Raw genomic sequence first — 16,740 nt, forward strand, 5'->3', positions numbered from 1 at the left:
ACCTGATTACTTTCACCCCAATTCGAAATCACTTCTAGATCCTCATTAAGATATGCAAGATGCTGCTACATGTGAAGATGTGCATCCGCAGCCAGTGTCCTGGAATCCTAATGGAAGTATGCTGTCGTCTGCATCAGAACAAAAATACTGTCTCTCCACGCGCCCTTCTGATGTGCCAAAGGTTTCAATTGAATATATTAAGTACACATTTACTCTGTCTATATAGTATAAAATCACATGTCTAATGAACATTCGATGTTTCAATTGGTAACAATTAAGAAAACATGAGAATATTATAATATTCCAGAGAAACATGATACTTTTATTGAAGTGAGTACTAAACTTTCATTTTTTCAACTGAGGAAAAATATAAGGAAATAAATATTTCGAACCTACACAGTGAGTTCTGGTATTTTGATTTCTGTTACAAAATGTAGTTGACTATCGAAAGCCTCCTACGAAAGAAGCCATTTTCACTGATCATACCTTTTACAAAATCTATAATAGAACTCAATTTTCATGTTTTGATTTCAAGACTCTATACTTTCACAGATCCATTCACATATTCCCATTCACAGATCCCCATCCATATTGGAAATCCAGTGTTCTGATTTTGCTAAGATGTGAACGGAAGTATCAATTAAATATAAAGGAATTTCACGGCGTAAGTTGAAATATTCCTGTCTCTATCAGTCGTATGCCATATCAGTTCTCTTTAGGTATCAAAGAGTGATAGAGGTGAGTTGTTGCACCTTTCCGGCCTCCGGTAGCTTTCAACCAAAATTCAATTTTTTAATTTGCATTCCAGTTTTGGAAAGAGGAACAAGTGAAACATTATCATAAAATGACCCGTTGTTTTCAAAACAGCAAACACGTATCAGATTCAGTCGATAACATACGAATTGTAAAAGCAATATCCTTCACGTTACACCCTTCCAACTCGTCTTACAATCTCGATGTTGTGTTTAATTAGAGGGTTTCACTAGATTGCGGCACAAATATAATGAAATTCAGATGTTACAAACTGATATTATGGATGTCTCGAATATTGCTGTCAGTTGATTGAACTCATCGTCGCAGTAGAATGAACGTCTTTTGTTGAAGATGCTGAATGTAGTTGGGAAACTAGGTCACTTGAAATTTTAATGCAATGAATAACCTCGTATAATATAGTTTTCACTTCATTTTTACTGATCAGGCGATGAATGATTGTATGACGCAGAGAAGACGTCTGTGGAGACATCACACTCAGCTTGGATAGTAAGAAAATGCATTTCTGTAACAAACAGATAGTTGGATTACTTGGATCGCTTGATTTTTTTCGAGGACGATGTAACAAAGATGAGTGGGTTACTTTCCTATTGAGGTTGAACAAAGTTGAAGAGAGTGATGAAAACTTCATTTTGGAAATATTATACAAAGTGTTTTTCTGAATAAAACACCCCATATCCTTTCACTTGACCGATTGGGGGTGGAATAAGTCACAATGAATGGGTTCATTCAACACCAAATATTTTTTATTTGCTCAAATGGAATTAAAAAAATGTATCATATGAATATTCATCGTTGGCACTTTTTATGTATGGGAGCTACCAGAAGTGTGCATCTTTTTTTTTCTGTGATTATGAAATTAAAGAAACTGTAGGGTTTGTATATATTATTCGAATCAGAAATATTTTTAATCCCTGTGATAATCACGAAAAAGTAATTAAATTGAAGTAACAACGATTTCTTCTTTCAGTGCAAGATAAAATAACTTTAAATTTTCAGCAAATGTTCGAACATTCTTTCATTTTGAGCTATCCATAAATTTGGCGTCAATTTCTTTAATGAAATGAATAAAAACATTCTTGTCTCATTACCTCTAGTTGATTTTATTTACACGACCGGTTTCGGGTTTGATCCCATTATCAAGTATGAAACTGAAATGTGAAGTTTGAGAATTCGGTTATATCATGAGTTTTCATGTAAGATGCATGGACAGGTATTTGAAAGACAGATAGTTGGGCGGACCAGGATGCCAATTTCAAAATTCAACACTGAAAATTATAGGGGTTGTTAAACTTATAAATTCAAGAGAGGAGACCTACATAAATCGAATTGCTCGTTTAGGGGTATTTATTTCTGGTTTTCAATTTGTTGATTTCTATGGCTTCCAACAAATTCATTTTTTCCCCTTTATTACATGTCTGTAGCATTCTGAGGTTGTCTTTATTTATCTTGTGTTTTGATTCTTGAAGATTTTCATACATTGTAGATGTGATCGATCACGCAGCCTTATGTCAAAATTTCTACCGGATTGGCCTGTATATAATGCAGAGCATTCACCACACTCTATTCTAAATATATGTGTGATTGATGACTTATTCAATTTGTGGTAATTCATGATCACTTTAATGAAATGAATAAAAACACTTTTGTTTAATTACCACTAGTTGTTTTTATTTATACGACCGGTTTCGGGCTTGACCCCATTATCAAGTATAGAACTGAAATGTGAAGTTTGAAAATTCGGTTATATCGGGAGTTTTCAGATAAGATGTAAGGACAGGTATTTGAAAGACGGGTGCTTGGGCGAACCAGGATGCCAATTTCAAAATTCAACACTGAAAATTATAGGGGTTGTTAAACTTATAAATTCAATAGAGGAGACCTACATAAATCGAATTGCTCGTTTAGGGGTATTTATTTCTGGTTTTCAGTGGATTTGTTAATTTCTATGGCTCCCAACAAATTCATTTTTTCCCTTTATTACATATGTGTAGGATTTTGAAGCTATCTTTATTTATTTTGGGTTTTCATTCTTGTAGTACATTGTCCAAACAGACGTTTTTACGCAGCCTTATGTCAAAATTTCTACCGATTTAGCCTGTATATGATGCAGAGCATTCGCCACACTCTATTCTCTATATACCTGATTTTTTCATTCTAACCTGTTTGGGTTTTGCATCAAACAGGACTCTACCTAAATTATTAGTACTCATGAAAACTGTTGATATTTTGTATTCCTTTTTGAACACAATAATAATAACAGTATCTATTCTAAAGAAGTAGTAGCAGTAGTAAAATAACAACATAAGGTCCTGAATAAATACAAAATGACAACCAATTATAAACACATATTTCCCAGATACAATTCAATAAAAAAAGTATACATATAGTAAATACAATTACAAAAACGTATCGCTTTTGAATTATTAATTTTTTTTTATCGAAAATATTTCAGGAATGAACTCAGTAAAATTTAAATATGGAGAGTGAATCTTGATTGAATTTTGGTCGTTTTACTTTGATATGAAATGTTATATTTGAAGAAAAATTTAAGAATTAAGTCGAATGCAGAAATCAAACAAACAGTGTTGGGATATGAAATGATGTAATCCTAATGAATTATGAAAAAAACATGAATGGAATAATTTGAATTCTAATCTTTATTCTATAAACAGCAAGAATTTGTGAAAAGAAATGAGAAATGTAATGGAGCAGATAACACACATAGCAAATAGCTTGATATGTAAATACACTTTGTATTGCTCATAATACAAGAATTTCGAAAGTTGTCAAATCAGGAGCTTTTCGTCATGGATGGCTGAAAATTATTGGTTTCAATTCCCCTCTCAATAATGATGAATTATTGATATGTTGCACATGTATGGGAATAGTATATTTTTGCGTTGGAAGCGACTCGAGCACTTCGACCGTTATCTCATCGCCTTTGGTAATGTCTACCGCAGTTGTAGACGAAACACCTGCAGACAGCGGCGGGATACTGAATATAGCTTCAACATCCACAGTTTAGGGACAATATTGAGAAACAAATGTCCAATACACTTTCGTCTAAGTGGTATGATGTAATGATGTTTTTGTCAGGTTTGATATTCATGATATGGAGGTTAGAGAAAATGCTTTCTGCAATGATATTACATATTTACATCGGAGTAGAATAACAAATATCTAAAATAAACGCATCTTTGTATAATCTATATATGAATATCTTAGACTTTTCAGGATAATCAATTTCCAAAATACTTCTTGAGTTAGTCTGAGGTGACTGATGTGAGTATTTAATGCTCCGTCCAACTCACTTCACCGTATCCTATGTATGTATGTAACACTTTCATTTGGTTAATTCTCAAGGTACTTTTTATATGTCTGAATCAAAAGATATCTTCAAATAATATCTATTTTGTAATAAAATGATCTATTTTTCTTCTAGTATCGTTGGTTGCACTCACTAGACCCATCCCTCGAAATATCTTCAAATGAGAGACATGACAGAAATGTATCAATAACAATTTTCCTTGTACTCAAGTGAAGATTCTGAACAGTTCTCAACATTATCGCTAATTTTCATTCGCTTCCTTCTGTTTTTTTACTTCTTCTTGAACCGGAATATTAAATGGTATACATTCTTCTTGTTTTGTTGTTATTTTCTGGGTAAATTTTATATCAATGTACCTAAAGTGTAAAGTTATATCGATTCTTCCTTGGAACATTTTAACGTTATTGTAATTGTCAAAAAACTTGACATTCATCGAGGAGATGAATCTATATATCGTGACTTCTATTATAATTTCGCTTCAAAACTAAATGGTCTACCAAAGGAATGATAAAGACGATGTACATTGAGTGAAAATGAAAGCAATTATTCATTATTTTCAAATGAACCTGTGATCCAATACCAGACAGCAATGTTTCGACCCGAAAGGTATCATCAGTGATGCTAGGCTGAACCACTGAACTGTCCAAGAAGTAACAAGTCTGAAAGTAAATAAGATGACATCTTTCCATGCGAAGATGCCAGCTGTCGATGTCAAAGTTTGGCTTTACAACTGATTCCCTTGAGGAGTCTCGTTTATCTTTGATATTCGAGGATTGAGTCTTCTGTCGATCCTTGAGGTGTATACGACCACAGAGTTTTAGGAGGATTGAAGGAAGATTTGTAGTATCAGGAAGTATCATGCATAAAAAAAAGAATTAGCGGATTTCAACAGTGAGAAACGTAACGTAATAAATTGCAAGAGAGATGGATATGAGTCATATGTTTGTGAAGAGAATATTGATGAAAAATAGGACGTCTATACAAAATTCAATTACATAAAGTATTCTATGAAGAGTATCATGAGAGCGGAGTTCGCTATTGAATTCAATTAGCGGAGAACCAAATTACCATGCCCAGAAATCATGGGCATGGTTATTAGGTTATAACTGTAATTATTTCTCGACAGAAAAATCCCATTGGAGCAGAAATGTTTACCAAAAAAAATATATAGTCGATAAATGTTTATAGGCATAATTAGAGAGCAGGTTGAAGGACCTTTTTTTGAGCCACTGAATGGGGTGATCGATAGACATCAGGTACAGATTTTATTACTAACATGACGGTGCTTATCCCCACAAATGATAGAGATGAATTGATAGTGTAGAAATATTATCAAAAACAAGCTTTCAGTTTTGTGCTCTAAAAAGCAGAAAGTACATTTTGAATGTGATTTGCATGGTTCTATTTGATGAAATATGTATTTTCGTTCAGTTGGAATTTAATAAATATGTTAGTTTTACCACATTAACGAATCAGTTGAGTAAAAGGACTCAACTTTTCGTAAGCTCAACGGAAGGTACTAATTATTGTACAATTTTATTTCAAAAAATAACCTATAGTTGATCTCTTTCAAGGCATCTAGAGTTATTATCACATTACACACATAAATCTTGAGCCATCAATCTTGATCACAGTACTTGTTAGATTTTTTATCGAAATAACAGAAGAGGTTAATAAATAATTGGCCTAGACAGGAAATTGCACCACAAGTAACACCACAGATGATTATCTACTTATCAATTTTCAAACAAAACGGTTACTTATTCTGTATTTGAGATTCTCTGAGGGTGAAGTACTTATGAATTGTGACATAAATAAATGAAATCGAATATCGTGCATGCATTAGAATGCTGTTTTTGAACGAAGTCAAATTCGAATTGAAGGACGTTTATGGAAACTGTGCGTATTCGATATCAATAATGAACTACTGGACAGGTGAATTCAAACACGATCATATCCATATGCAGTTGTGCAAATGAATACTTCGCCAAAAACAGCACAAAAAATATATGGCATGATATAAGGTGAACGATGCAGTTGGCATTTCTACTCAACGAGTATCCAACATTCTGTGTAAATATTTGCCAGGTGAATATTTTGACTACTACTTGCCGACGATAAAAGCGATTGTCAGATAATTTCAAAGGAGTTACTTTGTTTTAACTCGAATCAAGAAGGACTTCATACATCATTTCGTAACCATGGACTAAACATGGATTCAATTGAATACACCAGAGAACAAGGAGAAAACCAAGGAGCAATCAAAACAGTGGACACCTCCTGGCGAATCTAAGTCAAGATTTGTTAATCGGCCGGAGAGGCCATGGCCGCAGTGTTTTAAGATGCTGAAGGCATAATTGACATCGACTACCATGAAAAAGACAAAACTATCACCGGAGAGTATTATGGCCCAATTATATCGATCTCAAGCAGAAATTACCATATATATTCAGGAAAAAAATTCTCAAATAGTCAAAATGACCAAAATACATAAATTGCGCTACGAATTAGTTCCTTATCCACAGTATTCTCCTAATTTGGCTTCATCCAACTATTATTCATTCGCAGACGTGAAGGAGTAGCTTGAAGGTAAGTGGTAAGCGATTTGGGAAAGGGAAAAAAATTATTACAGAAACAAATGCTTATTCTGAGAACTCCGGATGTATTACTCGGGGAAAAGCGTAAAAAATAGTGGATTGTTCAAAGAAGGGTGTATAGTTGTGGAAAATAAAACTTGTGTCACCGAGAAAAGTTGTGATTTCTTGCCTGAACTCAATACTCATCAATCAGCCTCGTAGAGTTTCATTGTCATCTCTTGCAAATATTTTTTTATATAGATCAGAAAAATGTTTTCAATTAAACTCAGAAATATGTCTTATTGACTCACTTCAATTCATAATGTTATATCATCATATGAATCACACAAATTCAATATTTCGACAAAGGTCTTATGTAAGACTTCTGAAAGTTTGTGACAATATTACTACAATAGTTGCATCCTCTGTAGACTAAACGATATTTACTGATTTCCATAATCGTTCATCTGGGAGACAAAACATTGAAAAGAGAATCTTACCACATCTATAAGTTGCGACAACTTCAGCTTGATGCAAACCCTCAGAACGTCCGAAGTGTTCACCACCGGTCGCACGAGCTTATTGTAATTCGAGAGGAGATCATCGTACAGCCTCTTCGCGTCCGGGTTGCCAGCCACGGCACCGTGTACCACAAGCGCGGAAAGCAGCCATGCACGCATCGTCTCGACAGCTGATGGAGGCATCGCGACGCCCTACCGACGCCTCGGCAATCTGGAGCCAAACTAAACTGCTCCACGGAGTCCTTCCTGGAATTCCCGTTTCTCCCATCGTCACCTCCCGTTCGACGATTCGCTACGAATTTTCCTCGAATGGGGGCAATTTTTGGTAATGTTTCCAAGGAGAAATTAATTGTGATGAAAAAGTCGTGGAACGTGGAGAAATGAGTCATCGCGAGAGGAGAATTCAAGTGGGAAAATACGTTTGAATGTGTTTCGATTCTCCTTTCGTATTTTGGGATGATGTTAAGAATGACCGGAAACACTTAAAGCCCGAAATCCTATATTTTATAGCCGACATTCGAAATTGTCCTTTTTCCGATTTCGCAGATCTCAGGATTGATACTCAAGATTCTTCTGTGAGGATCGCGAGAATATATAGGAAAGCCTCTAGTAGTGCCAATATGTTCGCTTGTAGTAAATGAACCATCACAATTAGTCGATGTTATTTCTCATACAAATTTTCAATTTTTTCATGCAGGTCCCATGAAAGATTTCCAAAAAACGAATTCTTCAGTAGATGCATTGTCTGTAAACCAAACTTTTTCGAGTGTAAAGTACCATATATTCATTTTATCAAATATTAACATAATATAATTTTTTGTAATAACAAACTATACCTAAAATCATAAATGGAGTCATGTACACTGTGAAAACTATTTTCTCTTTTTTGGTTTATGGATACCGACTTCTGTCATTGGCTGTAATCTGATTTTTTTTCATTCAATACAATGTTACAATATTGTTTACTTTTCATCCATATTTCTAAAAATAAAAAACAATAACCCAAAAGAATAGCCGCAAAAATTTCAACATCGAATTCGAAAACACGCACTCTCTTCCGAAAATGTTGGCTCTACCGCAGTCTACACACGAAGATCTCTCGATCGAAATAGATAATGGTATAATTGCACATAGTAGTCACGCGATAAATGAGCTCTGTAAAATGAAAGATGAAAACTTTAAAGAACGGCAATTTAAATGTTGCCAATCAAAATCAACGAAATACTTAGTCTGCATTATATGCGGAAACATATTTCATTCATCCTGTGCTGGAAAAATGAAATTGGAGTGTAAAAAAATATGTGGTACCAGAATCATCTGCCAACAATGTGATAAAGATGTAAATCTGTTTAGAATATGTTTTTCCGTTAATCAGCTGTCGCCCCCATACGAACGACAACTCTCAGAAGTTGAGAAACTTGTGCGGGCTAAGGACTAACGAGATCTTACCTTTTAACATGTGATTCCTGACAATGGAAGCAAGGAAAGTGAGCTTCAAATTGAAGTCCGTATGTTGAAATCGCTTTTAAAGAAAAAAGATGAAAAATATAATCTTTTATTAGAAAACACCAAATTATTAACAAGCAACAAAATTCTTCTGTAAGAAAAACTGATGAAAATAGAATTGGAAGCAAAAACGCAGCACCAACAAAAACCAACAGATGATGTGAATTCTTGTACTTATAAACAAGTTCTACAAAAGCCAGCAGTAAACAAAACGTTGACAAATCAAGAAAACAATACAATGACAATGGGAATTTCAACTGATCAAAAACCCACGTCGCTGCCGAATCAATCTGCGAGTGTTGGAAATACGGGAGCGGTACGAAAAAATTTCCATCCATTTCTCTTTGTGCCAACAGGCACAAAGAGAAAAAATGTTAGAAAAAGTGCATTTAACGCCAGAAAAAGAAGAATTGGAGAGTGATAATTTCAAGCATATCACATATAAGAAATGGAGGCTATTGAAAAAACTTTCGGAAAAAGTGGTTCCTCGGAAGATTTTGGAGTCCCTAGAAAAATATGGCTGTACCTATTCAGAGTGAGAAGGCATGTTACCCTTGAAAAAATAAAAAATCATATGAAAGCCCAAGATTATTTTAAAGGTGCAGAAATAACAGTACAACTGCCCACAGAAGAGAGTCAGAACAAATATTTCATGTCAGAACAAATGTTTCATGTTCGGGATATATTATAAATTTAAAGATCGTATTTACAACCCTGCAGTATGTCCCAAATCAGAAGCATTTCGTAGCTTCAACTTTCGTAAGTTCAATCAGTACAGCACTAGTGCAGAGGATTTTCAATAAAAAAATCAAATATTGAAGAAAGTTCTTCACAGCTTTAACACAATTTTAGAGATATTGGTCTTATGCACCAAAACATGCAATCCATAGGAAACAGTGTAGAGAAAATAGAACATTTCTTGGCGAACAACAATGACTGCCATTTTTTATGTGTTACTGATCATTGGAAATCAAGTACCCAACTGGAATGTATTGGAATACAAAAATTCAATCTAGCAGCATCCTTTTCTCGTACAGAAAACAAACATGCGGGAAGTGCTATATATTGTAAAAATGGGATAAACTTTAAAAGTTCAAAGGATATTTTTCTAGGTTAAGTTGAAAAACAGCACAAGCTGAACTTCGCCTTTCATCGATTGTTACACTGTATTTAATTTGTAATTATTCGATGAATAAAGCCGATTACTATTATTATTATTATTATTATTATTATCATTATTATTATTATAATTTTTTTTTCTCACCGTAGTGTGCGCTGGTCAGGCCCTATCCCCCGAAGCCCCGATACATTCGGGAGGGCGCGCCAGCATTATCAACCAATGACCACTCCCCCACACCGTGGGGTAAGTGATCATTGGGTCCGAGAATCATGTACCCTGAGCAAGCGCAGTGAGCCAAGAATGACAGCCTTCTGCATCTGTGCGGCTAAGATTTCTGCCTTAGTGCGGCAAGCCGGTATGATTTTGAAATTCGAGAGTAGAGAGGACATCATTCCACCAAGGACTCCAATAATCAGAACAACCATCTTGACAGAGTGATCTGGATAGAGTCTGCGGAGTTCGAAGAGAAAATCTCGATATTTTATTCGTTTTTCCTCCTCTTTTCTGACGATATTCGTCTCGCCAGGAGCTGAAAATTCCACGACCAATATCGTTTTGGTCTGGTGGTCGAGAAGGACTACATCAGGCTTATTAGCTTGTTTGAGCCTGAGGGTGGGGAACGAGTAGTTCCAATAAATTCGTCACTTCTCGTTCCCCACACCGGATTCAACATCCCCCGGAGCATAGGGCAACACCGTTATCTCGTCAATAACGTAAGAGTGCCGTAGATGGTTATATAGCACTACAAGGGCCGCGTTATGTCGATGGATATAGGCCGAGACCGCATATGCTGGACATGCTGATAGCAAGTGCATTAGGGTATTGGGCACCTCACGGCAGGCCCCGCACCTTGTGTCAGGAACCTCTATACCCTTCAATCAACTGCGGTAGACGTAGGTGTTGAAAACACCATTCTGACAAGCCATGGTGAACCCCTCAGTTTCCGACTTCAGCCCACTCGATCTGAGGAAATCGAAAGTCAGGCGCTTTGATAAGCCAAGGTCTCCAATATTATCGAAGAAGACCCCATGCGTTGGCTCATCCTTGTGTTTCTGCAGAAGTGAGGTGATCTCTGCAGCTTTTATATGAGCTTTTTGCTAAACGGGTTCCAACTTGGTAACAGAGTTGTGGTCACCTCGTTCAGAGTCGAAAACTATACCGAGTTCATCAGCTGCTCGGGCAGCTGCCCTAAGGAGAAGTTCTCCAATTTCTGCTCTCTCATGGTCACGGACCATGTTGAAAATGGGATCCGAACTCCTGACGACTTTACAGGCTGTATCCAGTACCATTCTGTCATGTAGACACTCCAACCTCAAAAGTCCACGGCCTCTCTGTTGTCGAGGAAAGTACAACCGTGGAACAGACGATTTGGGATGCAAACTCCTATAGAGATGCATCATTTTTCGGATCTTTACGTCGAGTTGATACAGCTCCTCCCGAGTCCACTTCACTACTCCAAACGAGTAGAGTAAGATTGGAACGGCAAGCATATTTGTTGCAGCAACTTTGTTCTTTTCCGACAGTTCCGATGACCGGATCTGCCGAAGTTTGTGCTGATACTTGCCGCGGAGAGAGTTTTTCACTGCTGTTACCTCTTGTGAGTGGCGTTCTTCCACCCCGAGGTAAGTATACGTCTTTCCGGTATCCAGATGGTGTAGGATGCTTTCATCTACAAGCTTCACATCCTCTCCGTAGTCCCTGCATCATCCTCTTTTGAGATGGACCATTGCACATTGGTCTATCCCGAATTCCATACCGATAGCATGCATGTACTCTTCCACCACCCTCAAGGACTGATGGAGATCCTTCTCTCCAGAGGCATAAAGTTTAAGATCATCCATATAAAACAGATGGGTGACCTTTTGCCTCCTGTTTCCGGGGGTGCCACAGTTATACCCTCGAGTATTTCTGAGCGCAACGGATAATGGCAATAGTGAGATGCAGAAGAGAAGGGGTCTGAGGGAATCACCCTGAAATACACCCCTTCTGAAAGTGACCCACCCTGTTTGGACTCTTGCTTGACCAGATGTTATGGTGAAGCGAGTTCGGCAAAGTGGTATCAGTTGTTCAATGCATCTCACTATGTTTTCGGGTACCGCAAGGCATCTAAGCAAATGCAAGATAAGCTCATGCGAAATTGTATCGAATGCCTTGCGGTAATCGATTCAGGCCATAAAGAGGTTACGTTTATATTGTATCAAGTCCTGCGTTACACATCTGTCGACGAGCAGGTTCTCTTTACATCCAGCGACTCCTCTCTTCGACCCTCTCTGCTCATATATCCGTTCGAACACTCGGTCAACTGCAGTCAGTATCCGTGTGTATAAGATGCTTGTAAACAACTTATAACACGAATTCAAACATGTTATCGGTCTGTAATTCTTAGGAATCGACAAATTTTCGCTTTTGGGGATAAGAACGATACGCCCCTCGACAAACCAATCCGGAATCGGCTACTCTCCGTCCAGCCATGAGTTGAAAACTCTGGCCAGATGACGGTGGGTACTTGGTAGTTTTTCCCACCAATAAGTGTTCAGACCATCTGGGCCTGGAACAGCAAAGTTCTTGGAACCAACAAGGGCCCTTCGAACGTCATTCGAGGTTATCGGATTGCGCAGTTCATTGAGCTCAGGCTGTCGAAGCTCTCTGTTGAAAGCTTCGAACTGCGCTAAGATTGGAGTGTCTAAAACAATATCCCCCGGAGCGTAAGGCAACACCGGTGTCTCGTCAATATCGTAAGAGTGTCGTAGATGGTAATATAGCACTTTAAGGGCCGTGTTATGTCAATGGATATAGGCCAAGACCGCATATACTGGACATGCTGATAGCAAGGATGAGCATGAGGATCTCGGGCGCCTCGCGGCAGGCGAGGCAAACCATTATTCAGCTTGGACAAGCTAGTACATTGTTAACTGAAATATTAAAAGGAACCGCCCCAATCTTTCGAAACGGAGATTTACCAATTGCAAAAATTTACAGACCGACATCATTCTTGAATTCGTGCTGTATTTTGTTAACCAGCATCTTATATGCAGAAATACTATCTGCAGTTGACCTAGTATTTCAACGCGAATATGAGAGTAGAAGGGTTGATGGTTGTGAAGAGATACTGTAATACTCAGGGCAGTATAAGCGTAACCTCTCTATGGCCGGGATCGATCACCGCAAGGCTTTTGTACAACATTGCATAAACTCATCATGCATTTGCTCAGATATCTTGCCGTACCTGTGTCTCGAATAATTGATCACTCTGATGGACTAGCTTCAGAGAGCTCAATGTGAAAACTAGAAAAATAAAGAACCTTGATTCCTCGAAGACTGGGAGACCGTGAACTTCTGAGTTTAGAATGTTCACGTAACAAAATGGTTTTGAGTGGAGCCTGTGAAGTCATCAGGATTCCCTCTTTTACATAGTCCGTGACCATGAACATGAAGAGCTTTCATTAAAAGCAGCTACCCTAGTAACCAACGAACTTGTCTTGGTTTTCGACACTTATCGAGACCAAAACTCTGTTATCAAGATAAAAACCGTTCAGCAAATCCAACATCAAAACAGCAGTAATCAGTTTACTACTGCAGCTTCGTAAGGGTGAGCTGATTCACGTAGTTTTTTAATCAAAAAGTCAATTGCTTATCGAAGATAAGCTCACTTTCCTCAGGTCAAGTGAGCTTGAGTCGGAAACCCACGTGAAGCACCTGAGACCCTTAGGTATTTGCTGTCAGCATGATCGGCATGTGCAACACAAAGTCGCATTACGTATTCTATATTAACATCTGCGAAGAATGAGGGTTGCCCACTCTCAAGAAGATACAAGCTGATAAATCTGATGAAGTTCTCCTCAACTATCGAAGTGAGATAGTATCCGTCGTTTTCAGCTCCACGTGAATGAAAATCGCCTGAGAAGAGGAAGAAAAGCTAAAGATGTATGTAGATTCACTCATCGAACTCTTCGGGCATCACCCAAACCACTTTTCCAAAATGGTGATAGGTGGTGATTGGTTAGATAATGATGGCGGTACGTCCTTGAGTAGAAGCTTCTGGACCAGGGCCTTCGGGATTGGGCCATCGGGCGCAATGATGATAGTAACGAAGTTATCATTGAATTGAATTGGTTAGTGTCCCATAAAACTAAATCATGTGTGGAAAATGGTAATAAATATCAAACAGAAAGTCATGAATATGAACCCTGATGGAGTTTCTGATATCTAAAGGGAAAAATAAGAATCAGTTATCAGAGTAACATAAAGTAGATGATTGAACTAATTGAGCTTCCAGTACCTGATGAAAAAAGCTGAATGTGCCCAATCATACATACCATTGCCAGAAGACATGATTCTGCCTGCTTCATAGATAAATTTGTTAAATGTCGTGATCAGTTTTAATCTTGCTCTTGAAGATGATCACTTGGTGATCGAAACATGTGTCGAGGTGTTGAAATAACGAATTGGTGTTGGAAGAAACTACAGTAATATTCATTACTACACCAAATGTTCCAAACAGTGTGTCACAAGTCAAGACATATTGAGTCTTAGCCCATTTACATTACTGGAAAAGCAGATGCAGTTTCTGAGAATTGGATAGCAATAAGTCTTGGCACAATTACATTACTGGAAAAGCAGAAACAGTTTCTTGAAACTTGAAACTTGAAATAATATATCAAAGTGAAGAATTTGATTCGGGGCCCAAAGAACACAAGCATCACTGATAGTGTACAATATTGAAGAAGGTTGAAGATTTGTCTCTCTTCTACAGACACTTTCATAGGTGTTTGATACCACCTACCGATATTTAATTTTTTGTAAAACCAGACATTGAGAACAATCAACATTTTCCAAATGATGAAGTTCCTCAAGTTACTTTCAGATTCTCATTTATACATCGATTTCTCTAACTGAAGTTTTAATTACCCCCTCTTTTCTTCTGACTCTCAGCTAGAATTTTCATTCAGATATCTGTCTTTGTATATTTATTTCCTGTGCACTCTGTGACCTCATGTTCAATCTTTTCGTTTCGTTGGGGGAGTCCAGAGATGCGATAGGAAGTTGTTCAGTTGTTTTTCACCGTATTGAGATACTATATGAACACATCATCAACAATATGGTTTTACGGCCGCTTGCTAAAATATATTGCTAGATTTATACCATGAAGTTTGCCAACAAAGGACTGAATAGACAACCCTTTGTGGTGTAATTCGTAAAATAGCGTTCATAGCTGTATACTTTCTCTGACGGGAATCAACGCGGAGACAGATATGACGATGATCACTAGTATATCCAACCTCATATCTCCTTCACCTCCTTGGATGTGCTGGTGAATAGACGAAAAGATGAGTCGCACTAGACAGACGTGAGACGTGAGGTATCTGAATAAAACTCCACTACCAGTAAAAACAAGAGAAAGGTATGATTGAAACTTTTGTGATAAAGGGCCAATGCATATATGAACCTGAAAGTCTCTTCCGAGGAATTCAATCATTTGGAAAATACCTTGAGAGGAAATATGAACTCATCTCCAGATGAGCCTGTCCATGGCAACTCCAGATAAGCTTATCAATGGGCTTGTTTCGACAATAATGTCAGAAAATTCTATTTGATTAATTTGATACATATTCATGAAATTTATGGAATAGTTCATGAAATATTGAAGTTTCAAAATTTTTTCTAAATTCAATTCCAAACATCTTAGAGATTTCTATAAAACATACAAATTACTTTTATAGCCCTTCCAATTGAAAAATAAAAATTTCAGTATTACTTATATTAGTTAAATTATTTATTTATTTATTTGTATCCAAACAGACCAAAGGCATAATTACATAGATAATGAATATAAAATAATCTTCACATTTCAATAATTATAATCATGAGAGTCAGTTGTGCACCTACTCAAAAACTTTGAGGTTGAATAGTAATGAACATATGTATAATGTATCAAGTTCACTAAAAAAATGAAGAAAAAACTTTTCTAGAACATTATGATATGTGATTACCAACGATGGGTATAGAATAAATTCCTTTCAAATTGAAAATATTACAATTTTTTATTCATATCTCAGATTCACTGAACATCATATTCGGATATAGTTCGAAAATTAGCATATTGGTGCTAATCAACCTTTTCTTGTTTTGAATAATTCGCCTCCATATTGAGTGCAGAAAGCACTGGTATTACATGTTTCAAGGGTTAGGAACGGCCGTGAGTTGGTGGTTATTGAAATTTGCTGGTATTTCTGACTCAGCAAAGAACACAATACTTGAAGGAGAAGATGTACAACATATATGTTGCAATGTTGCAGCGAGGTAGATGAGAACCTCTTCTACAATTATTTGAAATTTTCCGAATACAAATTGTGGGTTTCATGGAAAAATCTTGAAATTAACGAGTTAACCTGTGAAAATGTGAATGTTCCCTATCGTCAAATATTCAAAAAAAAATCGAATTTTTATATTTGATTCTTGTATTTTTCCAACCACTTATATTATACGAATATTATTTTTGTTACTTTCAGAAATGTTTCAAAATGAATAAATTTTGTCTATGAATAATTTCTAAAATTATCATTTGATTTAACAATCATTCTAGTGTTACTATATTCATTCGGGTTTGAAGGCCGTCGTAGTTTGGACTGTATCCTAACGTTTCGCCAGCACGAGTGGCTGGCTTCTTCAGAGATTTACCTGATCTTGATGATTCGCCGATGACTGGTGATTTCTAGTCCGTAGGTTGTACTTGAGTTGACTCAGGTAGTCCGCCTCTCTTGTTGATGTGGTGCTATCGACTGAAGTGTTAATGGCGTATCTACTCCCGTCATACCTGTTAGCGAGTTGTTATTGGTTACGGTATTAATACTTGACTTATAAATCAGTGACCTGTCGTCTCTAAGAGCCGTAACACTGCATTGCGCTGTTGCCAAT

At 36.9% G+C, this 16,740-nt stretch overlaps 1 protein-coding gene across 1 annotated transcript in view; it reads right to left on the reverse strand.

The window, feature by feature from the left end:
• The window catches only part of nAChRalpha4 (nicotinic Acetylcholine Receptor alpha4), a 700,819-nt gene extending 693,461 nt beyond the window's left edge, over positions 1-7,358 (reverse strand). Inside the window, exon 1 of the mRNA XM_074173005.1 lies at positions 7,179-7,358. Coding sequence (XP_074029106.1) covers positions 7,179-7,358 — 180 coding nt within the window. The remainder of the gene's footprint in view (positions 1-7,178) is intronic.
• Positions 7,359-16,740: the final 9,382 nt, after the last annotated feature.

The sequence above is a fragment of the Leptinotarsa decemlineata genome, unplaced genomic scaffold (genome assembly GCF_025532065.1).
Source record: "Leptinotarsa decemlineata unplaced genomic scaffold, Ldec_3_MD MMD2_tig00000199_RagTag_RagTag, whole genome shotgun sequence".
Lineage (NCBI taxonomy): Eukaryota > Metazoa > Arthropoda > Insecta > Coleoptera > Chrysomelidae > Leptinotarsa > Leptinotarsa decemlineata.